Source organism: Anthonomus grandis, chromosome 6, assembly GCF_022605725.1.
Source record: "Anthonomus grandis grandis chromosome 6, icAntGran1.3, whole genome shotgun sequence".
In the NCBI taxonomy this organism is placed as follows: Eukaryota; Metazoa; Arthropoda; class Insecta; order Coleoptera; family Curculionidae; genus Anthonomus; species Anthonomus grandis.
Window position 1 is genome coordinate 28,184,833 of NC_065551.1, and position 27,184 is coordinate 28,212,016.

General features: G+C 27.5%; 1 protein-coding gene across 1 annotated transcript in view; it reads left to right on the forward strand.

Annotated features, from left to right (window-relative positions):
* Positions 1–27,184, forward strand: part of LOC126737615 (protein O-mannosyl-transferase TMTC2-like) — a 251,233-nt gene that overhangs the window by 55,040 nt on the left and 169,009 nt on the right. Inside the window, exons 4-6 of the mRNA XM_050442592.1 lie at positions 12,586–12,955; positions 13,724–14,170; positions 20,759–20,873. Coding sequence (XP_050298549.1) covers positions 12,586–12,955; positions 13,724–14,170; positions 20,759–20,873 — 932 coding nt within the window. The remainder of the gene's footprint in view (positions 1–12,585; positions 12,956–13,723; positions 14,171–20,758; positions 20,874–27,184) is intronic.

Genomic DNA, 27,184 nt, shown 5'->3' on the forward strand with positions numbered 1-27,184 from the left:
TTACCTTTTAATAAAAATAATTTCCGTACTTATCAAAACATTATCGTAATCATTTTGAATTTATTTAATATAGTAATAAAATAATTTATCTAAAATAAGAAAAAAGATAAATATTATCAATAGAAAATAAAGGTAAAAATTTAGGTAGGTAAAAAAATTTGGCATATTCTTTTATTTCGCTTTCGTGATCTAGATATATTAACTCTTTAATAATTTTTTTATGCCTTTCCTTAATTTAATATTAAGTATTAATAAAATCAATATACACAATTTCATTTAACTCAAATAAAAAATAAATAATTCATGCTTATAAAAGCTGATTATTTGGAAAAAGTATATCCATAAAGTAGTGATAAATCTCATATACCCTTAATATGAAATTAACTCTTTGATAGAAAAATTATTGCACCTGGTCTAGAATTACTTGTAATCATTGTAAATATTTTTGTTGGTTAAAATTTTATTAATAAAAATAATAACAAAGAGGTTTCATAATTCTTTTATTTTTCGATTAACGTCTAAATGTTATTCTTTGTGATTTGTTTTTTTTTTAATTAGGATTTTTATGCAAAAAGAAAATTATATTCCCAATACTTTTCGACAAAACTAAGAAAAAATTTTTAACATGTTTTTCCCAATATCCGGGAAAACTATTGGACTTAAACAATTTTTTTTATTGCATCATTATGCGCAGCGACATTCCAAGCAACTTTGTTCAAACAATTTTTTTTCTTCAACTAATAGTTTCTAGAAAAAATAAATAAAAACTAAAATTTTGAACGTTGACCTATGTGCATGAGATGTACCCCTTTGGATATTTTGAGGAAAATGTTTTTAGGAAAATTGATTAGATCTTGTTTCTGGTGCATTTTTAAAAAATCTCTTATAAGACTTTTTCAGCGATTAATTAATTATTAAAAAAAAACCTAAAATTCTGAAGTTTTTCCAATTTTTCAAAAATTTTCCATAACTTCTTTATTTTGAGGTTAACGACTATTTAATTAATTAAATTATTTGATAAAATTTAATTAATTAAATAGTCTATAATATTAGTCTACAATTATTAATTAATTAATATAATAACTATTAATTAGTTAATAATTGTTATTATTCAGATACGGTGAAAGATATTTTTTAATTTTTCGATTAATTTCTTTATATGTTAGTTTTCTTATTTCTCTTTTCTTTATATTAAACATCATTATATTTTATGTTTTATGATGACATTTAAAAAGGCTAACATAGGTGTAAGTGTAAAAAATATACCAGATTATTTAGACAATTATTGTTTTAAATTATAATAGTTCTACATATTCCTAAAACAAAATTTATATTTTTTTCTCAAGTGTTCTATTAAAACGGTAAGATTAAAACAAATAAGGCAGTCGCTAAGATTAATATTATTAAATATTGATAAGAGTCATTATTTGTTTATCTCAATTTTTGGTTTATTTAAAAATATATAATTTTATTTAATTACATAAAGAAAATAACACCTAAAAACAGATATATAAAAAAAACTATATAGTGTACTCGTATTTGGAAAAGTTTCTAATCTTTGTCATAATAAATAAAACATCGACTTAATTTGATTAGCATTAGTAAAGTATATAAAATTAATAACCTTAAGTGAAAAAAATATAAAATGATAAAACCACTATCTTAGAGCTCTATTAAACTAAAATTAATTTAAGAAAAATCTATAAAGTTGGTTTTTTTATTAAACGAAGAAAATGTGTCTGCAGTCAGAAAGATCAATCGAATTTCCGTGATCGAACTAGTAAAATATACAATGAAAGCCTAAAATATTCAAGACGCTCTTTCCCTATAACGTTGGCCATTATCGACACCACCCAACATCCGAATAATATATCAGAATAATGAGAGCTGTGGTTTTTACGTTTAGCTTATCTATTTTTATACGTTTAAGAAAAATCGCACTTTATAACGACTTGTTTTCGTTACTATTATATAATTCCTGTACATATATTTGTATATAATATATTCATATATTCTTGTTATAATTGTTAATCCAATACATACGTTTTATTAAAATTATTATAAATTAAAGGTCAACAAACAACAACGATAAAACTTTAAAATATTCAAATATAAAATTGAACGCTCGATTAAACATATTTGCTCTCCTAAAATAAATACGTATTTGAACATGAAACGCGACAACGTTGATATGCACTACCTGACACAATGTTTTTATGCGATATACTAAAATACATCTCAAAACGTAAAGGGCGAAAATAGCGCCTCCGAGTGTAAACACTCCGGAAAAATTGTCTCCCTCGAGATAAACCCTACCTTGGGTTTAGTATGCACCGGAATAAACTAAGATAAGCCCAGAATAACCGGGGAAAAATGAGCGTGTGTAAATTTTGATAAAGAATATACAGTCGTGTGAAAATAGATGTACAATAGACGTAAAAATGACGTAATCAGTAATAAATTAAAGAATCGTTCAATAAGTAGGTCGGATTCTTTTGTCTTTTAGACTAATTAAGGTTCAGGATGTATAATAAAATTAGTGCAAAAATTAAAGGTAATTATTTATTTAAACGATACTAAATACTGCGTCGTCAAGGAATTCATACCACCGAAAACAATATGTTTTTCTCGATAACTTGCCAAATTTTATTGCTTTATTAATGTTATATTACTGCGTATATTGCCTGTACCTATACCCCAATTTAAATGTTTTCATATTTTTGATATTTACAGATACTTTTAAATAATAATTTGCAATATAGTGTCTTTTGAGGTAATATACATAAAATATTATCAATTGCAAAAAATTTTATAAACGTATATAATTTCATTTAAATTATATTCATAAAATCATAGTTAATTTTTTATAAAAAAGTGTACCATGGCCATTTAAGTTATGCCTCGTTATTTAATTATAATTTATGTCAGTGAGTCAATGTTATAAAGAAAAATGGTACTCCGAGTTTTTCTGTATAATAATAACTAATCACTGCCCATATTAATCAATTACGTGATTATTTTACTCTGCTTTCAAATGCAATGCCTAAGCAAATATCCAGTAGACAATTGACTATTGGGATTTTTAAAGATAAACCACTTTTCCTCTTATCATAAGATCAACTTTATTGTCGTTTAATCAAAAAAGGCTTGATCTAATGAGAAACTGCATTATCAGTATAGAGAATAGTGTATTGCTTTGCAATTATGTAAATTTCTAGCGTGAAAGCTGCCTTATATAGATGATAGATAGAATTTGGCACTTTAATTAAATTTTTCAGAATGATCTAGTAACTTGTCTTATCTCGACGAAAATTCTAAATTCATCAGAGCCAATAATTCAATAATATGTATTAGAGTTTATCCTAAAACGGCTGATACCCAGTAATATTGTTACTATTTTCAAACTTTACGTATTTTTTTTACTAAGGATGATCACTGTTTAACAGATTGTATTTCAGTGTTTACTTAAAAGTTAAAGTGATAGTAATATAAGGCAAAAATAGACAAATCAGATATTTAGTCTAATTATCTATTAGTTTTAAAACATTTATATTATTAGGTTAAGTGTATTCTTCGTCTATTTTCTATAACATAAGTATATTACTTTGGTCAATCGCAAAATGCAAACTGTACAGTTTATGATCTTCAGTTGGAAAACCCATAGGTTCAATTTTTTCTCTGGGTCTTCAAAACTTCCTTCAAATAAATCTTAAAGAGTATAGGTGCAATGCAGCAGTCTTTTAGTCACTATTATCTTCTTTGTAATTTTTTTTTCAATTTGTATTAAATTAGTCATATCTTCTCATAACTCCCTCATGGTTATCATGAACATTGGTGGAAGGAAGTATCGTACTTTCTTAAATATTGTTATAGCAGTTACCACAACTTGGCTAATGATACTATCATACTTTTTAAAGGCCAATAAATACCAAATATATTTCCATATTGTGCGCTTCCACATTCTCTATACAGGAATGACTAGTAAGAAACACGTTTTGATCTTAAACGTCTTTCCAAGAATCTTTCATTCAGCATTTTTTTAACATTCCATATAAAGTTGTTTAGAACTTAAAAATGTACAGGGTTGTATGTAGTCATAGATTGTCCGAAAAAGGACAAATTGGAGCAGATTCATTTTATGCCTATAGTACTGTTATAGTGCCGGCATCGTATTTGTATTGCCGATCGTTAACAGGGGAGAAACTTTAACGTTACCCCAGAGGTTTCGTTTGCCCTGCTATTTATTAACTGAAAGAGGGTTTAAAAGTGTGTCCTGGGAAAACAGGTGTCTTCGTTCTAGAGGGTAAACCTAAAACAAATAGAGGGTCCTTGTAGGCTTCTCCAATAAAAAAAAATACAAAAAGAGAAAGTTTCGTTCATTACTATTTAAAAGAAATATTTATTTGATATTCGGTAAGGTGATGTTACTGGAAATTTAAGAGAAGAATTCAAGGGCAAAGTATTTTTTGTCTGGTTGAGGTAAACTTAAGTAATTTATTATTTTTTTTTCGATACATATATTGGCAAAAAGAAAGTAGATCTTATAGACACATTGGTCTCTTATTCTGCATGTTAGATTGAAAAGATGTAATTTTTAAATTAAAGAAATCTATACAAAATTAACAGCCTTTCTTGGCTTACGCGAAACTCATTTTAAAACTTCTCAAGAAAATCCCATTTTTTTTAAATTTTTTGGCACATCTACGTACAAAATAATAAGACATTTTTTGAAAATGTTCAAGGGTTATAGGACATAAAATAAATGCACAATTAATAGTTTTGCATTAAATTGAATTATTATTAAAATAATTGTTGCTTTAATGTGAAAATGTGAGAACCATATACATTTAAGTTATGCTTATACTGTAATTATAATCTACGAACAATTTAGTTGTAATAGATATTTAACTTTAATAATATTTTGAGCTTATATTTGATTTATTTTAAATAATATTATAAACAATATAATTACTAAGAAACTTTTGGTATTAATTGCTTTAAAAAAAGTATAATAAATTCATCCCTTACACAGATATAAAGCCAATTTAACGTTATAAAATCCAAGTCCAATTTAGCCTTTAGAAATCAAGTTTAGGTGAGTTCTTTTCCAGAAAACATATGATGTCATTTGGACCTTTGTGACCGTTGGGACGATAATTTTCAGAACGCTCCGGTTTTCCGAAAATTCATTCCGAAACTGCCGATTGCTTGCTCTATTTTATGCGCGCCGATCGATACGTCTTATTCTCGCTGAAGACTTGAAATAGCGCTTGTAAATTTTGGCGACGGAACAGATCGAATGTATTTAATTAAATGACGCGTAATGAAAACAAAGTAAATGTGTTTTGTTGGAAACTTTCATTTGTAGTCGAGTTATATAGTTTGAATTTTAAAAAGATATCAATTCCTTCAGACACATCAGATAAAACTTTCTGACGAAACAAAGATATTTTTAAAGGGTGCGGTTTTATGCATTTATTTTATTGATTCTAAGCGTATAGTTTTATTTAAAGTAATATTATGTCTAAGATACTAAAATCCTCTCAAAAAATCAATTGATTCGTTACATTTTCTAGGCCTATTATTCTAGCTGTGGTTAGAAAGCAAGTTAATTCTAGTTTATCAAGAACTAAAATTAACTCTGTGGTAGCCATAAGTTAAGAGAATGTAAAGAAAATTACTAACGTTAATAGAATTAAAAAAAAAAAGTTATAATAAAGTTGTGTCCATTTAAGTTATGCCTATTTCAATTTTACTTTGTCTTCGTAATATTCGTGCAATTTGTTCCATTGACATAGTTCTTTGCTTCCATACTAACTTTAGCATTTTATCTATCCCCACATTTAATGAGTACTTTTAGAAAAAAATTTAAGAATATAATTAAAATAAAATGATATAATATAAAAAAGAACAAACTTATTATCAAGTAACTAATACTTATTTGTATACTGTAAACTTATTTGTTTGTTCACAATATTTTGTCCTATTTTTTAAAACTATAAGAGAAATTATAAGAGAATAAAAAAGTTTATTTATATATAAAATCACAACAAAATTAAATTTTTTTTATTAAATTATATTTTTAAAGGCGTTTTCATTGACTCTATTTTTCTCAGACATTTTTGTCAGGCTACTATATAATGGCTGAATAAGATAAGGATCGCCTCTCCTATACAATAATAGTGTCAGGCTATATACACAAAATGCTATAATAATTATTTTGGTAGTTGTATACAGTGCATTCATGATGAAAGGAACAAATTCATTTAAAATTTAGGTGTCTTCTTCTTTTTTTATTTTTCAGACACGTCGATTTGCATTGTCACTTGTGCATTTTTTGCAACAAAAATTTTGTATACAGGGTACTGCAAGTAGAAACTATGGCATCAACATAATTATTTTAAAATAAAGCACTCTGTATATCACGACATTTTAATATTATTTTACACGTTAAATATTGTGAATTTTGAGTGATGCCCTTTGTATTAGAACTTTTTATTAAGATATTGTAATCGAATAATGTAATGTGTTTATGGTTTTACGGTATTAAAGAATGTCTGCATTTTTCCTAAATAATCTTAAAACTTTAAGTTTCTCATGTCATATTGTCTGCTTTCCGTATGAAAAACCAGTCTTTAGTTGCGTTGTCACTTTCTCTGATTTAAGAATTTGGGGCTTTTATTTTGGTATTTAATTTTTTTCGCAATGCATTTGCACTATATTGTTTTATATTAATTTTGGGTTTTTTTATGCTTTTTTTGATTTACTTTAGTAATATATTATCAAAAACATCTTTAAAATTAAGTAAGGCAGCTATTCACTACACTTTATAGTTTTCTTCAATTTAAAAACATGCTAAGGTCATTACCATGTAGTGGAAGCAGGTTATTTAATATGTAACTACAATAAATTTCCCTATCTTGCAACTTTCGTTGGTGTATCTCTTCATTATCAATATATTAATAACCTTATTGAAGTTTAATTGTGCTATTGTATCACCAAGAGATTATACGAAATACTGTTAAGGAAATTTCCTGTTTAAAGAGTTTGAAGATTATCAAACTTTAAACTTCTTTTGGAATTTTCTTCACCAGATAAATTTTATGCTGCTTAATAAACTTATATTTATAGGAAATATATGAAAAACCAACAATCACCTTTAAAGTACCATAAATGGGCGACAATTCAGGTCCTCCAATTTCGTTAGAATAATTTTCGGCGTTCGATTTGTGACAATATCAGATGCCGGTAAGTTATGGGCCCATTTATATCCGTGCCGCTTTCTGATATCCCTCCACCTCCTCCTCTTTCTCTATCCGGCGTTCTTCGAGCAATATTAACTCGTCGGGGGTCAACACGTAAAATCAATTTATGGCCTCCGAAATCCAGATACGATCTCCGAGTTTCCACATTAACACCGTCGTGTAGCCCCGGTTTTCCGTCGAGGTGAAAATCGCCTTTTTTTATTTTTATTTATTCATGCGGTCTGTTTCTATCTACCGAAAGGTAGGTCTTAATTTTCCTCGTTATTGGTTTTGAGGCTGATTTATTTTTTTTTTCGGTTAGAGGGTCTGTTTGATTAAGAGTGATTTTATTATAGGCTATACATTTAGGCTTTTAAATGACTAGATTATGCATAAATTTTATTGCTCAAATACAATTTTTTTCTACAATAATAAATTAAAAATAAGAGAAGTAGTTTAATATAAATTAAAAAAAATCTAACCAAATCATTATAATATTAAATAATATATTTTGGGTATTTGTTCCTAAAGTTATAACTATAAAGTGGCTGGGAAAGTGGTCTCTATACCAGCACAGTGCCTCTCGATTTACATGTTTATCAGCCAGTGATGGAAACAACAGCTCAAACACAGCGCACTGGGAATGCCTAAATAGTCTAATGCATATTAGCACGAAAACAGAATTATGCTCTTGTTTCAATTGAATAATATCCAACCACTTCATGACATGTTTTTGTAAATTACTTTAGTAGAATTTTATTAACCTTCGTTAAAAGTATTAGTCCCTATATAATTATTTCATCGTAATGAAATTAAATTGTAGTATTTATAATCTTAATAACTATATTATTTGTTTATTTATTTTCGTTAAAACATGTTGTACATTTGTGATATTTAGAACTACAAGATTATCTAATTAATATCTACTAATCAATAATCTGATATTCAAATCTTTTTTTTTAAATGATTACCTTAGTGCTCTATCTATATGAAAAAAAAAACTTAACTTTCTAAAATACGTCACAAAAACACAGATGTAAGGCAACAACTTCTTAGATTTTTTATAAGTTCAACATAAGATCCATAATTGCTGCTAATTTGCTGGGCTCTATTGTTATAAAAATGCATATACGAGTTTCATATATTTGAAAAAAATTACATAATAAGAGAGTGTAATTGAATTCTAGCTAATAAATTTGTGATGTTGTATATGTATATCACACATTTAATAAATATTAGATTCATTATGGAGGTTAAGTAGTAACATGAGTTATATAGACCAACAGATCTAAATACTCTTTTTTTTAATTCTTAAAAACTTTTTTATCCCTTCTGATTACTAATATTAAAAGTTGCATAAACTTAAGAAACATAAATATAAAAAAATTATCAACAACTTTATTATTGATAAATTTAAGAAGAAGATTCTTACAGTAATTTTTTTTACCTTAACCAATAAACACATTACTTTAATCAATAAAACCAGATAAAAATTCTTTTTAAAACATTTTAATTCGAAATGAATAAATAAGTTATTAAGATAAAGATTCACATCATTTGATGAAACAGATGCACTTTTTTAGTTTTTTTTTGTTATTATATTAAAATCATTTAAAAAAATTTATTAATAATAAATATTTTTATATAAATAAGTGCACATATCAACGATAATTTTATTCTATTATTTACGTTCCAATAAATTCCATATTTCGCCTTTAAATGTGGCATTAGTAATATCATTCGTTGTTAAATAACATATTTAATAAAACCGCGTTCATTCGATATTAACATGGTTAAATTATTCGTTACGTATCAAACATTTACTTTCATATCAGTAACGCCATTCATTTAAATTTTTCTGCTGTTATTTTGCTTGTTTTAAATTAAACAAAAATGATTGTACAAAAATCAAAAACACGCAAAACAAGTTTCAAGAATACACCGAAACAAAACACGACATAACTCACATTTTAAACCGATAAAGGCAAGCATGTACCCGGTAATCTAAAAGCAACAAATCATATTTCGGTTGAATTTTTGCAAAAACCGAGACGATAAATTAAAGCTTTAAAAAACACTTGAAGCGCCAGTTGAGAAGACTTATGCGCCCGATAGATTATTTCCTACTTTAAGAAAATAAATCACTGACCGACCGATATGTGGAGCCTTTTTAACTGTCTGGAAAAACTGATATTTTCACCTGTCAGGAACTGCTGCATTTGCACTCAAGAACAAGTTTGGTTAAGCATTATGGATTCAGGTTGAAGCGACAACATGACTACAGTTTTTATTATTTTTCTTTCGGAACATTTTGAAAGTTTATATTTTGTGAGTTTTGTATCCAGATATTTTTTTAGAATTTTATATTCATTCAATATTTACTGAGCAAGTTTAATTTTATTTCAAAGAAATTTAAGGATACCTTAAAAAGTCAGATTTATTAAAACTGTTTTTTTGTACCACGCCTCTTTTTCTAAATTTGTAACTAGTAATTAGAGGATGTTATTTTCTCCAAAAGTAAAATTTTTTTGGAAATTACTTCAAAATTCAAATTTGAAAAAACTCAACAACACTGAAATAAAAAAAAATATATTCACTATTTCTATAAATGCAGCTGTTGACTCTAACTTAAGGCTAAAGTTTGGTTAGAGAATTTTAAAATGTTTCAGAAATTTCAAGTCTATTATAATTTTGTCATATTCGAGGAATTTTAAATTGCTTAAATTTTTTTATATACTTTTAGTTTTATTTATTATTACCATCAAAGACAATTAAAATCATATTTGTTCTAAAGCTTTATCAATTTTGAATAATTTATCAGCATTTATCACAATTATAGTTATTTATTAAAATAAAAATCACTAGATAAATGAGTAAATGAATAATTGGATACTAATTTTTTTTATCAAAGGCACAATAACTTAAATTTTAAATTGTATTAAATAGATCTATACGAGTACTTACATATATTTTTTGTAGTATAATCAGTATTTAATATTAATAATTAAAACTGATTTGCCAAACTTGATTGCTCAATCACCATGTTTATTAATAAAATATGTAATTACATTTTATAATAATAACAAATTAAGGTAGTAAATATTATTATTAAATAAATTAATAGTTAAACCATGGTATGAGGTATTACATAAAATATTTTTTAATTATATAATTTAATAAACTCTATAATTTTTTTAATCATAATTCTACTAGAAATTAATTGTTTAGCAGCATGTTAACTTTAAGCAAGAAAAATAGAATAACCGATAATTTACACATTTATAAGTTCCATGTATTGTATAAGATAACAAGCCCCAGACCACACAAACAAATTTTGTTTACATTTGAACGCCAAAAAAAATATTATTTTTAAATTGAATGTATATGTTTATTTGCAAGCAAATATTGTAATTTGCTATTATAATTTGCATATAGCTTGTTTAAATAAGTTTAAAAAAATTGGTATATTTGAAAAATCTTGTAAACTTGTAGTTAAAAACATACTTGGTGCTTTTGTTAATGTCTACGTTTAATTAAATGTTTATGTTTAATAAAAGTGATTTATACAAATAGGACTTTATTAAGTGAAAAAAATTTGGTGGAAAGAATATTACTGTTGCTAAAAAAATAAATAATTATTTGACTTTGAAAGGAATTAAAAATAAGTCTGATAGATTTTCTTATTAAATTCAAACAATACTTTCTTTACTTTATCAGTAGTTTCACACAAAATAATAATATAGTATAAAATTATTAAATAGTTTCATTTAATGTTTGTTTGTAAATTACCAGAATTTAATTTAAAGGAGAGCATTTTTCTTCTGAAATTACGATGCTAGTTAATAATAGTTTTTGTACAAAAAAAAATAATTTTTAATAACATTAAAGAAAATCAAAATAAATATTTAATTTATAGATCGTCCCCATTTAAGTTATGCATTTATGGTAATTTTTAATTAATATTATAGTATTTAAATCAGCTTCAAATAAATACATTTTTGAAATAGTTATTTCTTGTAATATTTTAATAAAGTTTTGGAACTACAAAATTACCATCCTTGCTTTAATTAAAGGAGTTACGCAATTAAATTGAAATTTATTACTGTCCAGTTCTATGATATAGTCTTTAAACTTCAATTTGATCAGAAACTGTTACAGAAATATTATTTAAAATATGTCATGTCTACATTTTCTATTATCATAATTTTACTAGAAATTTAGTTGGTTAGCACCAGGTTTTCTTGAAGTTGGTTAAATAGATTAACCAAAATAAAATGTACACATTTATGGAAGAACTACTAATGACTATAAAAAAATTAATCATTTTTTGACTTTAACAAATAGGTTTAAATAAAAGAAAATAAACTCGTTAGATTTACCCACAGGCTTCAAAAAGCCAAGTCCAAGGATAGTTCCAAGTATTCAAAATACCTAAATTTTCAAGAGCACAGCTAAAGCTAAGATATTCTTTCACTTTTCAGTGCAATTATCTCCTGATATTTCTAATCTCTCAAAATAATTTACAAAGCCTTCTTAAACAACCTTAAAAAAATTAAATTCATGAACTAACATCAATTTTCTAGACCTGATGCTTTACCCGCAAAAAGAAATATCTTTATTTCTAGAAATCTTATGTTTTTTTAACAGTAAAAGTCACTTTGTTTACTGAGATCTTGTTGATTCTAAAGTTGCGACTGCATCGAACCAACATCAAATTAAATAAACCAATTTTAATATATATGATGCGGTATTTTCTGTAAAAAAAAACCCGAAAACAGGTTTCGATTTCTGCATGATTTACATACAAATTACAACCCCCCCTTTATCATTTCCAAATTCACTTCGGAGCGCGCTATATTTTCCCCATTATCCAAAACGAATCATTAACTATCCGGTTCAACAAAGCAACAAGGATTTATTTTGTTTCGGGTATTTTCGGAAGAAGACAAAGCGAAGAAGGAAAATTTTTGTGTTTAATTGGTCGTGTAAGGGTTGTGCTGCAAAAAGCTGAATGTCTCGTACAGTTTCGCAATAATTCTGACTCAGAGTAAAAACATGTCACTTATTAACGGAGATAAAGGAGGATAAGGAATTGTCTGGATAATCTTTTGTTGTGCCATTTTTTTTCCTGGCGGCTAAGAAGAAAAATAGGTTTTTATAAAAGTTAATTTAGTGCGAAGAGAATCTTTTCTGCTTTTATTTTTATAAAAGGAGCTTTTATCCCGCTGATAAATAATAAACTCTTTAGAATGTTTTATGATTTTATTAACACTTAATTATCATAACTAAAAAAAAGGTTTTGGATAAGAAAATTTTAACTAATTATATTTTATTGTTTCAGAAACAAAAAAAGAGCTTCATGATCCTATCGACAGCTTTGCTACTGATTCTAGCTGTACGTCTGCAAACAAGAACTCCGGATTTCTCGGCAGCAGATAATCCAACATCAAAGGAGCTAAGCTGGACAACGAGATTTATGACATTCACTTACTTACCCTTACTTAATTTCCTTATGCTTATTTATCCTTGCGACTTAAGCTTCGACTGGGGAATGGATGCAATACTAAGGGTGCAAAACATAAGAGATCCGAGAGTATTTTATACCCTTTGCTTTTATGGAGTACTCGTTTTATTGTTGGGATTTAGCGTGAATACGGTGGTGGATAAAAAGGAAAGGCTGAGAGAGGGAAAGAGCTTTACTCAAAGAAATGGTAAGACACATTTTTTAAGCTCATTAGTTCTAATAACAGTAATTATATATAATTTAATATAGGATAACTTATAAGTTATGGTTCAGACTAATATATAATAGTGTTTGCATCATCTAGATATAATATATTTTAAAATGTTGCAAAAACTATTATAAAAACTAAACGGTTATATGAGAATAGATCACCATTTAAGTTTTTCACCTAAAGGAGAAAAACATTATTTCCAGATGATGCAAACACTATTAAGAAAACCAAGCAGTGATATAGAGCTAGGGTAAAAAATTGAATTCTTATTTATATATCCTTATCTCAGTTTTTAAATTAGATACGTATTTAAAAACTGAGATAAGGTGGTCATAAAGTCCATTATTTACATAGCGATTTGAGCCTGTAAAACAGAGAAGAAAACTGAGAGATATGCTATCCCAGTAAGTAAATCTTGCCTGCATTAGCCGTTTCGTACTTATTCAGGTTTATTGGGATCCTACTATTCTTCTCTGCCTACAATATATTTATAATTTACTGTCGCCCGTGCTATAAAGTACTCTTTAAAAAAACAGGGCAATCCTGTACAGCCTGTAAGTCTCACCAGCACTTAGTTCCTCAAGAATCATTGCGATATTGTCTGTATGCATACCTTAAACTGCATTACAACATCCAGTTGAGGCCATTTAAATCGACCTTGATCTTAGATAATTCCGTAATATAAATAAAACATTAAAATAACCAACTAGTATTTTCTCTTATATTATAATTTTTCTTTTACAGGATGCTCGATTTGTCATAGGAAATCCACCGAAAGTCACTCTCATCATTGCCGAACAGCGAACAACAATAATGTAGTGTTACACTCGCACCCTCACCTCTGCCTCTGTCCATCAACTAGGATAAAGTTGAAAAAATTAACCTCTATAGAGGCCTTACTGCTTTCCCTTTCTCTTATAATAATCCCTTTCTTACCAGCAACAAATTTGTTTTTCTATGTGGGATTTGTCATGGCCGAACGCGTGTTGTACCTTCCGAGTGCGGGATTTTGTCTAATAATCGGTATTGCGGGCGCGGAAATGTGGAAAAGCGAGAAAACACGCGCGTTTTTTTGTGCGGGATTTTGTCTGGTGACTATTGGATTTTGTGCTAAGACAGTGTTGAGAAATAGAGATTGGAATAGTGAGGAGAGTTTATACAGGAGCGCTATACCGTTTAATCCACCCAAGGGTAAGTTCATAGGTTTAATTTCATTAAACTTCAAAAATAAAATCAAAAAAAAAATTAAATAAAAATTAAAAAAATATGTAATGTAACTTTAGATCCTTCAAATTTGAATTCTTGAATTCTTGCTTGCAAAATTCATAAAAAAATTCATTGGTATCTCTTAAACCATAAAGAGATTAGTGAATTGGAAAAAATTGAGCATTCATCTGGTTAATGTTGTATTAGTTAATTAGAAAATATTTTGATAAAATTCATGATGTTTTTGGATATCATCGTAACTTCTGCAACCGTTATCTTAGAATAGTAAATTTAATATTATATCCATATTTTACAAAATACTCAAACAACAAAAAACTATTATTTTATCCTGCTCAAACAGATTAAAAATTAACCTCAATAAAGGAATAATAAGTTATTCAATATAAGACTGTAGTAGCCGTCAACTCTTTATTAAATTTGCATGCGCTTATAATTGTTTTTTTTTTATCCGTTTGACTACTTAGTGTCATTAGAAATCAGATTTAACAGCACAAATCTCAAACGATAAATTTAAAATTTAAAATGCAGCTCATAAATTAACGGTGTTTTCGGTTTTATTTATGTCTATAAATATAAGAGCAAATAAGCGTGAATTTGTTATCCATCGGATTGGATCAGTTTTTGCTAAAAGGATTACGATTATTTTATAAAGTCGATTTTCTAGGAATTTATTTAATTTCGGAGAATTTTATATTCTTTAAATAAGGATCTTGAGTAATGAGCAGACCAAACAAATAAAAAAATTAAATCTATAATTAAATCACCAAAAATACAATTTTTGTAATAGATTTATTGAAGTAGGAAGAAAAAATATTGTTGATGATTTATCTTGCTGAAAATTATTTTAATTGTCGTAGTTAGAGAAGTACAACTTTTGGGTTTCTTCTGCATTACAAAGTTATATAACTATTTTATCGGTTTTATCATAGGCTAGCGTATTAATTTATTTATACCCTATTTTTTGAGAAAGGGTAAATAGGGGAAAAATCATATAGTTACGGTTTACGCTTAAAGTTCTCTTCGAATTGAAAAAAGTTAAGTACAAAAGTTGTAGAGAATATAAAGTTCTGGAACTTTTGAAGAAATCACTTTTTACCATAACCTCAAAATTTCTAAGGAAAAAATGGAAAACTGACTTTTTAATTTTGAATTATCAGAAAATTGTTATGATTTTTGTAACACATAACGACGAAATTATTTCAAATATTCAGAATTTTTTAGGAAAACAATTTAGTATTTCTAAAATGGACCCCATACTGATTTTTTCATTGTAAAGGGTTCATATACCACTCCTCTTTGGTAGAATTAACTTTTCGGAAAAACAAATCAAAAAATTTACTGTAGAGAAAATAGCTGAAAAATGCAATAAACCCCAAAAAAAAATATTTTGAAATAATTGTTAATTACTTGTTTAAATTTTAAGACAACTAGGAAAAGTGATAGCACCACGGGATAATTCTACGGGATAAAAAAATACAAAATAGGCATTATTTCATTTCTTATTACATAACGTGTACCTTGTGCACTAAAATTGTTAATTAACGAATAGTATACTCTTATGCCTAGTATGGTCTATCTAAGGTAGATTTTAAAAGAGCTATTCATAAGTACTTTCAATCTTACATACTTTTTTTTTGTATTTTTTCCCATAGATTATGAATTTATAGTCCATACGAACTTACAAGGTATATTGAGTTCCTTATTACTAGATTAATTTGCGACATTACTATTTTTTGCAAATAAATTATACTCCTGTTTTTTCTTTAAATGTAACAGTTAATCGTAAAAGTGAGAAATAAAAAATACAGAAGAAACTTTTGTTACTTACTGCATGGGAATTCAAATTTTTGTGCATTGTTTGTATAAATGTTAAATTTTATTCATGTTGGTTACTAAAAAAAAAGGTTTATGTAATTTTGATTTCTATACAAAATATTGTAATTAAAATATCGTTATTCAAACAGTACAGAACATTCATTTGTCTTTGAAAAATATTTACAGTTCCTTTTTAAAAACTTTAAAATTACCTTCTATATATATTAACTATAAAAATTAGGTTATTCAGAAATAGTGATTTACCAATAGACACCTTCTATGCTGATAAGCTATTTCTTTTAGAAGTGAAACTGACTTATAGATACAGACTTAATTAAGTCAAATTTAAATGGAGTCACTGTCTGCCAAAGTTTTAATTCCAGGCAATAATTACAATAATATATACAGTATGCATTTATCTAAATAACTTAAGCTTATTCAAAGCAAAAAAAAACATAGAAAATTACATATTTGTGAGGGATTGTTAACTCCATTTTAGATAAGGTAATGATTAGAATTAAAGATATTAAAAATTAAAACAGGTTATTAAATTATTTTGTAGCGTAAGGATCTCATCGGAACCTTCAGTAATTTTCTACTAGTGTTTGATTAATTTAATAAAATTCTGGTATCTGTACTCTTAAAGTTCTAATGCTCTAGTATAAGCTCTATTATACCAGTCCTGGTTCAATTTTGAATATTCTATACAGAATTATACCAAACCATTATCTAAATAAGGTGATCTCAGACTACTCGAATATAATTTTTTTATTATTTTTTTTTTTAAATTGGAGGTGTCTGTTTTTAGAATATACATAAGAACTACGTCAACTATAACAACCTTAAAATATTATTACAGCATAGTCAATCATACTTAATAAATAGACAGCTTAACCTGAGACTGTTAAAATAAAACTGCGAAAATGATAACTAAGATACTAGAGTCTACTTAAGGAAGCAACTCACGCTTGAATTCGCACCACGCTCTAGCAGGAGCTTTATCAATTAGAGCAGATATTTGGGTTAAGTAAAATTTAATATAATATTTAGTTAGCTTTGACATTATTTATCAGAATTCAAATTTCAAACACTCTTTACAAAGTTAGACTTTAAAGGTATGCAAATTAGTAAAGTTAATTAAATGGGTTTGTTATTAGTTTACATACACTCACTGACCTAAGAAACGGAGCACTTATCTTTAAATATTTTTTGATGCTGTATCATACTAATACTATATATAAATCAATCACATGCTTTATTGTCAAAAAATTACAAAATTTTTAAGACAAAGCTTATAAAAAAAACATATAAGAACAAAACAAAACAAAACACACAAAATAAAAAAATAAAAAATAAATATACAAACAAAATAAATACATGCAAAACTGTACAAAAACAATATACCTGGTCAATATACATCATGATGTATAAAATGTCAATAAAAATTAACACAATAGTCAATAACAGTAAATTAATTAAATACAGAATGAAGTGCAATTTATTTACTTAAAAAAAACTAATATATTCTCTATTTTAAGATATAAAAAGAGCCAGTGTGTGTGTGATACCCAAAAAGTTATCCTAAAAAAATCCTCCACTGCGTACAAGGCTTTTTCCAGAAAGTACGCCTTCAAAGCATTATGAAATCGAGGAAAAGAAGTAATTGATTTAATTTCCAAAGGCAAAATTCTGACTTATGTTTGCGTACTAAGTAAATAGATTCCAATACGAATAAAGAGGGAAGAGTAAGTATCTTACATTTTTTTGAAGATTTCTTGACGGTGAGCTCTGCTATTTAGTCCAAGCAGATACCGAACTGCTCTCTTTTGGAGTTTAAAGATGCGCTCAAATTGAGTCACACCGCATGTGCCCCAGAATGGAAGGGCGTAATGTAGATGTGACTCAAAAAGGGCATTATAATCTGTTCTTGATGTTTGAAAACTTCATTTCCTGGAAACTGATCTTAAGGCAAAACATGCTGAACTTAATTTTTTATATAAGGCATCAACATGCAAGTCCCATTTTAAAGAGTAGTCAACATTAAGTCCCAAGAACTTCACAGATTCAACGACGTCCAAACTGGTGTTGTTAAGTACAAAGGGTTGAATAGTAGTTTTATATGATAAGACTTTAGTTTTTGAGACATTTAAGCACAGAAGATTAGAATCGCACCACGATTTAGTAGCATGTAGCGCCCTGGCATCCGGATTGCTCCATGTAAAGCTAGTATCGTCAGCAAAAAGACAAATTTTGTCACTGATGTTAAGATTGGCCATGTCATTTATAAAGATCAGAAACAAAATAGGGCCCATGACTGAACCTTGAGGTACCCCACAATCTATTGGTTTGCAAGAAGACTTTGTCGTATCAACCTTTACAAGCTGATTTCTGTAAGTAAGATACGATTTAAATCACTTAAGGGGCGTTCCTCTGAACCTATAGTGATTCAATTTGTCAATTAAGATGTTAAGGTTCACACAATCAAAAGCCTTGGAGAAATCACAAAAAATTGTTGCTGAATGATTATTATTTATACTGATGTAAACACTATTAAAGAGAGAAAACATAGCATCATTTGTGCACTTGTTACTCAAGAATCCAATTTGGCGAGGAGTAAGAATTTTATATTTAAACAGAAACGATAAGAGCCTTTTTTTAACCAATCGTTCAATGATCTTTGATAAAGTGGGAAGGAGTGCGATTGGGCGATAGTTTGAAGCTTATTGTTTATCTCCTCTCTATACTTTAGTCTGTCTATTACTTATAGGCTGTAAAGTACTATAAGTAATTCATTAAATTATTAATTTTTTTTTAATAAGTATAATTTATCTAGATTTAATTACAGTAGGAAATGTTTTACAAGTGAGCCTCTCAGTTTGCAAATAGACACTTCTTTCAGATCTCTTTCTATAAAGTTAATTAAAATGCTGTCTAATAGTAGTATAGATTGTCCAAAAGAATTTATTTCTTTTATATTAAAAACAGCTTTAGTTATATCAGATTCTGCAAGCAATCTTCGACTGTGTGAGACTAGAAGTATTATATAAAAGCATGTAGCATTAGTTTCTCAATATGTTTTGATGAATAGGGTAAAATAATCGATATAACAAGAACATTTTCAAGTAGATTGTTATATAGAAGGAATCCAGAAAAAATATTAAATTTTTATTAATTTTATTAATTTACACTCATGAAAAAATTAATAAACCAAACTTATTTACAACATTGAGAACTGGGGAATCTAATTGAATTCAATAATTCATTAAACTTTCGACTTCATTCTATGAAGTACAACTCAATAAGACCCACAAAGAATTTGTTGTTTTAAATTTTGCATTTTTAATAGCACAATTATTATTAAGTTATTACATATTTAGTGGAATGGGTGGAACTTTAAAAAAAAAGTTATTTTCACAGTCATGAGTTGATAGAGGCCTTTCCACAAAGTTTAGTTGGAAAATTTGAAAAGGTTTAAATATAACATTTTGTTTACTTTTCCTAAGGTAATGTAAAGCTCTGTAATATTTTTTGTTAACTAATGAGATTTAAGGTTATCTTTAAGAAACAATATATAAAAACATCGTCTTTTTAAAGACTTTTTAAAAAGAACCATCCGACCATAAAGCTTACCTCACCACATGATGAAAAATTGAAAAACTTTTTCGCATTTCGCCACCATATTTATTATCCCCGTATTTATAGCGGGTTTGCGCACAGAAGATCGAGCAAAACGTAAGTTTCAGTTTAGTATATATATATAGAGTATACAGTTTCAGTGGTAAAATTTCATTTGTCTTCGAGTGTCACTTGCAACCTCCTTTTTTCTTTTTAAGAATTTAAAATTGCTTTAAGTAAAATTTCTTTCCCAGGCGAGGTGATTTATTTGTTCCAGTTAAAAGTTTATCCATCATAAAAAGTATTTATAATTAATCATAATAATAAAAAAGTCTCCATTTATCCTGTAATTATACACTTATGCACCAGGGCTTTTTCATAAAAATTGTTCAATTTGCATTATTTTAAACTCAACTTTTCAAATTTTCCAGCTACTGTTATCGGATACAAAAGTTTACTCAAGTTTATACATACATTAAAGCAGATTTGCGATAAATTTTCTTAAAGAATTCACCAAGTAAAAAATATTATAATCCGGGTTTCGCCTCTTATTTAAATTTCAAATGCTATTTACGGAGTAATTTTAAATGAGATTTAAATTACGCCGTAAGATTACCGGACTGTTTTTAAATTTTTATTTCAGCGTTTCTTAAAATTAAATTTGCCCTTTCTAAGTTTGTTTAAAAGTAGATTTTGGTAATTAAGCTGTTTAGAAATATTAAATATGATAAATAAAATTTTCTATATTAAGTTAACCCTACATCTTATTGTTTAGATATATAGTTGAATATAAAAAACGTAAAATCTAAGAATATGTAAATGTAGGCAATTTTGATTGTTACTATTTTTTTTAGTGGAAATACAATCATTAACGATAGTATTTATAAAACGAGATTTAATTTTTTTTTAGAAGCTACCAAATCCGGGACTATTCATATATTTTAAGTTATTAATTAATGAATAAATATTCATTAGCAACAATCAGCAGCAAAGCCCGTAAAATTCCGCCGCCGCACTTTTCCATTATTTCTTAAGAAAATAACAAATCAATCTATGAAACTAAAGTTAACTGCCAGAAAAACTTCCGATATAAAGTTTTAAAAGATTAAATTTGATTTTCAGCATACGGAAATCTTGGCAGCATTCTCAATTCGCATGGACGAGTCGCTGAGGCCAAAGCAGCTTTTCGTAAAGCTCTCAAATATCGACCCAATATGGCCGATGTACATTACAACTTGTAAGTATTTAATATAAAAGCTGTCATGTTAAAATTTCGATAATGGTTCACGTTGTTTAAGACTTTCTATATGTTTTATTAGGTTCTATGGATTATATTTAGTTAGGTTTATTTGTATAGATTTAATTTTTTTACTTGCTAAATGTACTAACATAGCTTTGAAATATTAATGTAAACTTACTTCCAAACTACAAACACAGTGTATCAGATACACTTAAGTTATGCATAGCATGTGATTTTATTCCTAAGCTTTGTATCTGAGGTACGCGATATGCTCCAGTCCTATTTCCTGAGTATTCTAATTATTTTTAACAATAGATCGTCATACTTTGAGTTACATATTAAATAAAAAATGTTAAAATTGCTTTAAATAGATAAATCTGCATACAACTCATTGGCGCACTTAACGAATTACCACACTATCTTGCTTGTATTTTTTATTTTTACTTTATATTAATACTTTAGAATACTCAAAAGCCAAATAAAATAATTCATTAATAGTATTATCGCAACCGGCTCGCTATGATTAATTAGTTTTAGTCATACTAAGCTTGGATAATTTGAAGGCTCAATAATTTAAAAGGGATATATATTACAGGATATTGACAAAAATACTATGTTACTAGAATGTCAAAATATTAATAAATAGCTTTATTTAGAACATAATATTACCAACAGATCAAAATTAATTTTTTAGAAGAAAACTTTTTTTAGCCCAGAGATGTGTCGAAATTTTGCAACAGACTTGTTGATAATGACATAGATCTTCAAATGCTAAGGTAATTTTTACTTGAATTACTCTAGTACAGTTAGTATCATAAAGATCCTATTGGTACTAGAATACAAAATAATTAGATTAAAAATATAACTTTTATAAAAAACCTAAAAGTAAAAAGCAATATTTTATTAAATAAAAACTACTTTTAATATTTCTATATATTATATTTAACTTTTTATCCAAAAAATATATAGAAAATACCATAGACAGAAAGCTTAAAAAACACTAAAACACATATATATTAAAATTGATAATTATACTACTTAAAATCAGTTTCTAGTTTTCATAGACTACATTTGCTTGTAGAGTATTCAAAACCATTAAAGGTTTCAAAATTGACTGAAAATCAAATCCGTTGACTATCGCAGTTTAATTATATCCGTTAATTATCGCATATATTAATAATAATACAATATACTACAGATAATACAATTATTGCATCTGTGAGCAAACTTATGCAATAACTTTAGAATATATATAAATATTTAGAATTATATGATTTCTGAAAAGAAAACATACTACGATAATTTATAAAATATAAAATTACATAAATGTTGAGTTGAACTTATACCAAATGAGAGCTATAAAGTCCTAAAATACCGTTTTTTTCTTCATCCGTATTTTCCATAGGATGGTATCAGGTATTTTCACTTTGTTATCAGTTTTAGGTATTTTTCATTATTTTTAGGTAAACCTAGATATCCTGCAAATATTACAACAAAAACGAACACTGTGTTCATTAAAGTTATGCATAAAATGTATTTTTCTCTTCTTACTAAATAAAAATTTGAAGCAATACAAGTATTCCGATAAAAAAAAAGTTAAATTGAAATTAAACAAAGAAAAAACGTAAAAAAAAAATAGTTTTACTAGGGCGTCACCGTATTCGGTTTATTTCTAATGTACGAATATTTCGAAATAGCGATCTGGCACATTCCATTTCAGATTTATTCCGGTTTACTTATTTTAGAGCCTTGAAAATGAACGGGTCTCGAATAAAATGTGCAGAACAGATGGTAAATGCGCGAAAATTGCTCGTAAACCCTATTATTTGAAAATGCACAACACAAATTTGGTTCGAACAAGGAAAATTGCCTTTCTAGCCAGGTTTATTTATTATTTTTTTTAACTATTAGGTTTCTTATCAAATCTTGTCTTTATTTAAATAAATATTTAGTTATACACAAATATTAACATGTAAACTTTTAGAATTATGTATTTAATAAAGATTAAAAAAAACATATTCAAAAGCAGGTTAGTATAAAGGTTGAAGGGAAAATGTAATAAATTCTACTAAATGAAAAACACTCAATAATTAAAAAATATACGTATAAAAGCTGTTTTGTAAAATTTGTTAATGAAAAAGAAATACAATATATATTATATAATTAATACATACGTAGAATTTACGAAAACTTCAAAGCTATTTTAAAGTTCGTGGAAAAATCATATTATTTTTAAAATATTGTTCAAACGATATGGGAAAGTGGGATAACATGGGACATTTTATGTTTTAAAAGAAAAACGTACTGCCATATATTGTATATTACAGTAAGTGTTTACTGATTTTTCAGCAAAATTTCCTCAATAATTACGTGCAATCGAAGTGTCAAATAGGTTTAGGCCTCAATAGATTGTGTTGCTTTGGAGGTCGACTTTTTTGTTTTCACAAATATTGCGTCAAAACTTTTTGATTGCAATTACGAGTATCCTCAGATTTCGTTACACAAAATAAGCAAATACTTTGTACGATTTTGATATGAAGTTATATTATCCTTAATTTGTTGCAAAATAGACAAAGTGCACTACACTAAAAATGTCAGGACACACATTCTTTTTTATTGTTTATTCAAATTACTATAAAGTTTATGTTTAAGTAGTGCATAATGATACATAGAATTTTGTAAGAATATCTACTTGATTTAAAAAAATACAAGGAAAACTTTTTATACAAAAATTTAAATTAATAAGCAGTTTCTGTTTAAATTTTTGTCGTAATTTGTATCAACTGTAAATATTTTTATAATATGAGACAAATGCTTTAATAAGGTGATAAATATTTCAGTAAATTTTATCATAAACAAAGAAGTTTGGATATATTTATTTTAATATTTGTTAAGAGCCACTATCATCAGCAATTTACATGATTATTTCCCATTTAGAATCTTTTACATAAATGAAAGGATTTCACGACTTGATATCAGAAGACATGATATTTGATGTCAATGACTAACCGTGATACAAAATTTGTTTATTTTCAATATACATATAATATTCAACGAAAACGCAATAGAACATCAAAGAGACTAAATTGTTAAAGGCAAAATATAAAGGATGCAATAACAAAAAAACGTTGAAAGTACAAATGGGATGCAAAAAACCGTCCATATTATGCAATGATAAAGTCCGAACAGGAGTAGCTGCAACAGTTGCAGAATTTTACTAAAGGAGAGCAGTTTAAAATTATATAGTACATTTTAACACTCAAAGAAAATTTTTTTGCTGTAACTTTGACGAAATCAGAAAAACTGACTTTTAATTTAGAGGAAACGAAATAAAATTTTGAAAATTGTTGGCATGGACTGGCTTTACGGTTTCTTCGATGGGCATTTAAAGCTGCCTATGAAAAGTCACGGGAAATCATATAAAAACTGGTATATGTGCAATAACTGGAACATCCAAAGTTTAATATAAGCCCAACATTTTTATGAAATATAATATAAAACATGTAACTAAGGTGAGCTAGATGTGTCTCACCCGCAATCATGTATCATGTATCTCACATTAGCCTCTTTTTTGGATCTCCTGCTGGACGCTGATCTGGAAGATCTATCAGGCGTAAAACATTTAAGAGTGGTCCTCTGTAATATAAGATGTCTAAATATGAGCTTAAACGTGCAGCAACATCTGCAAACAAGCAGACCTCAGTTTAGCTCTAGTAGAGACGAAAGTGAACTTCGAAACAACCAAGGTCATAAGTTGTAACCTAAAAACGACCTTCTCGACAGGACTTCTAATCTAATTTATAACTTTCCTGATAACAGTACATTTATGTCTAGAGGAAATAGCTAAAGCAACGTTTCAAAAACTTCGGGCTCTCTTTAAAACGAAAAGCCTGTATACACCACAACAGCTTTTAACGCTTTACAAGATTTATCCATTTCTTGAACATTGCTCTCATACATGAAGCTCTGCACCCAAACACACATCGAAGCTGCTAGGTACCATCTAGAAGAGAGCCATATACCTAAAAGAAGGCGGTGGATCTGACTCTCTTTTATTAATACCCTTACGGTAAATGCGCTTCTATACTGGCTCATATCATTTTACTTAAAGCTACACACAGAAGATTTAGTCGACAGGCAAATGCGACTCATAAATTAATATTGAGTACAGCTGCCTAAAATGATGCTATATCGGTCAAGCTCCAGCCTATAAAGTCAACTCCCAAAGCACGTTTTTGAAAGTTTGTAGAACTTTAAAAAAATTATTCAGAGACACCTTCGTAGCACTGAGCTCTCCAACCTTTTGTGTCAGTTTATTCCGTAAAAAATGAATGTGCATAAAAAACCAATGACGTATATCAGGCTAAAATAAAAAAGGTCACATTTTACCCTACAAGTTTTTGTTCTAAAAATTATACTTTTTCAGTATCGATAAAAGTTTGTCGTTTTTATATTTTATATACTGTTACTAGAGGCATAATTTTGCCTAAAAACTAACTTAACTCGCAATTTAAAAAAAAATCAAAGTAGAAATGTCCAATCAAACCCTACATTTCATGTTCTATTGGAATAAACCGAAGATATTCTCTGAGAAAACTAATCTTTTAATATTTTTAAAAACATTTTATTATTAAATCAAATATAAAGGCTATTTCACTAAGCGTCGATCGCAGGCAGCCATATCTCGGGACGTGACAATCTGACAGCATTGAAATCTTTTTTGACATTATAAAATTGACCAAATGGTAGCAATTTTTAATTTCAAAATGTGGCCACTAAAGGGCATAATTAAAAATTCAATAATTCAATTTTCTCCGGAAAATATCGGCTTAAGGTACTTTTTTTTTAACATAATTAGAAACCTTGGAATATTTTCCATCATTATGGTCAAAAACTTATTGGCGTATTGACCTTCATTAAGTAGGGGTAGTGAAAGTGCAATTATTTAAATTAAATCACCAAAACAAGAAGATATATGATAGAGCGTATTCAAAATCCTCTTTATTCCATTTCTCGAGCGGCAATTAAAACAGCTGTTAGTTGGCCTTCAAATATGCTTTAAATTTTTAGGATGATGATGTTTAAATTAAATTATCTTTTTGTTATAATAACTTCATCATTTTTAAAAATTTTGTTATTTTTACATAATTTGGATGAGAAAGATGCCTATATAAACTGCAAAGGGAGATGCCTAATAAATAAAAGAAACCCAATAGATATTAATGCCAAATTCAAGCGTCAAAGATTCTTATTTTGGTTATGACTTCAAAAGTAAAAATCCGACTGTGCTTCTCAGGTTTTTTTCCATGTATAAATGTAATCTATTTTTCGATTCTGCTATCAAAATATATCGAACCATTTATGTTTTTGTAGAATAATCAAACTAACGCCTCCTACCAATTTTACTAAGATCTTTCGCATACTACTAGATATAGTATTTATAAGTACTAGCATTTCACTTTTAAATAAGTCCAAATTAAACAATATCGGAAAAGTCGTGGTTTGTTAAACAATTATACTTTCACTACGTTTCCCTACTGTAGTACGCCAATGAGTCTTTGACCAAAATGATGAAAATTATTCCAAGGTTCTAATTGTAATAAATAAGAGGTACTTTAAACTGACATTTTCTGGGAAAATCGAAATTTAAATGTTGACCTTTTAATTACGCCTGCTAGTGGCTAAATTTCGACCTTAAAAATAATATCCAGCATTTTCTTGACTACTTTTATAATGACAAAAAAACCCAATGAAAATAGATTGATAGTTCCCAAAATACAGCCTCTATCCAGGCTTAGTAAAACATCTTGTATGTTATTGAAATTACTAAAAAATGCCATATTGCTTCATTACAAAAACAACTATTATCATGATTTTAATTATTAAGTGATTTAAGGATATGTTTTTTAACGTTCTACATTCTGAATGCACAAGTTTAAAGTTTATATAAAACGAATGTTTCGTTTATGAAATGAAAAATTTATTTTTAAAATTAAAGTGTAAAAACCACTTAATCACTTAAACACATCTCGCTGAAAAATATAAGCTGAGAATTTTATATAAATCCCCCCCATCAGTCATATTGCCATTTATCTTTTTTCCAAAACTCCGGGCAATACATTATCTCATAATTGCATCTGAAAATTTTCATTACATTAAGAGAATTATAAAAATGGCTTCGGCGCGCGAAAACCAATTTATTTCGAGTGGGTTTCTCGGGCCTGTCCGAGAAGAAAACTTATTAGAAAATATTTTCCGTACTTTTTCTTAATTCTGCAACTGGTCCTGAATTTAATTTGATTATCGCA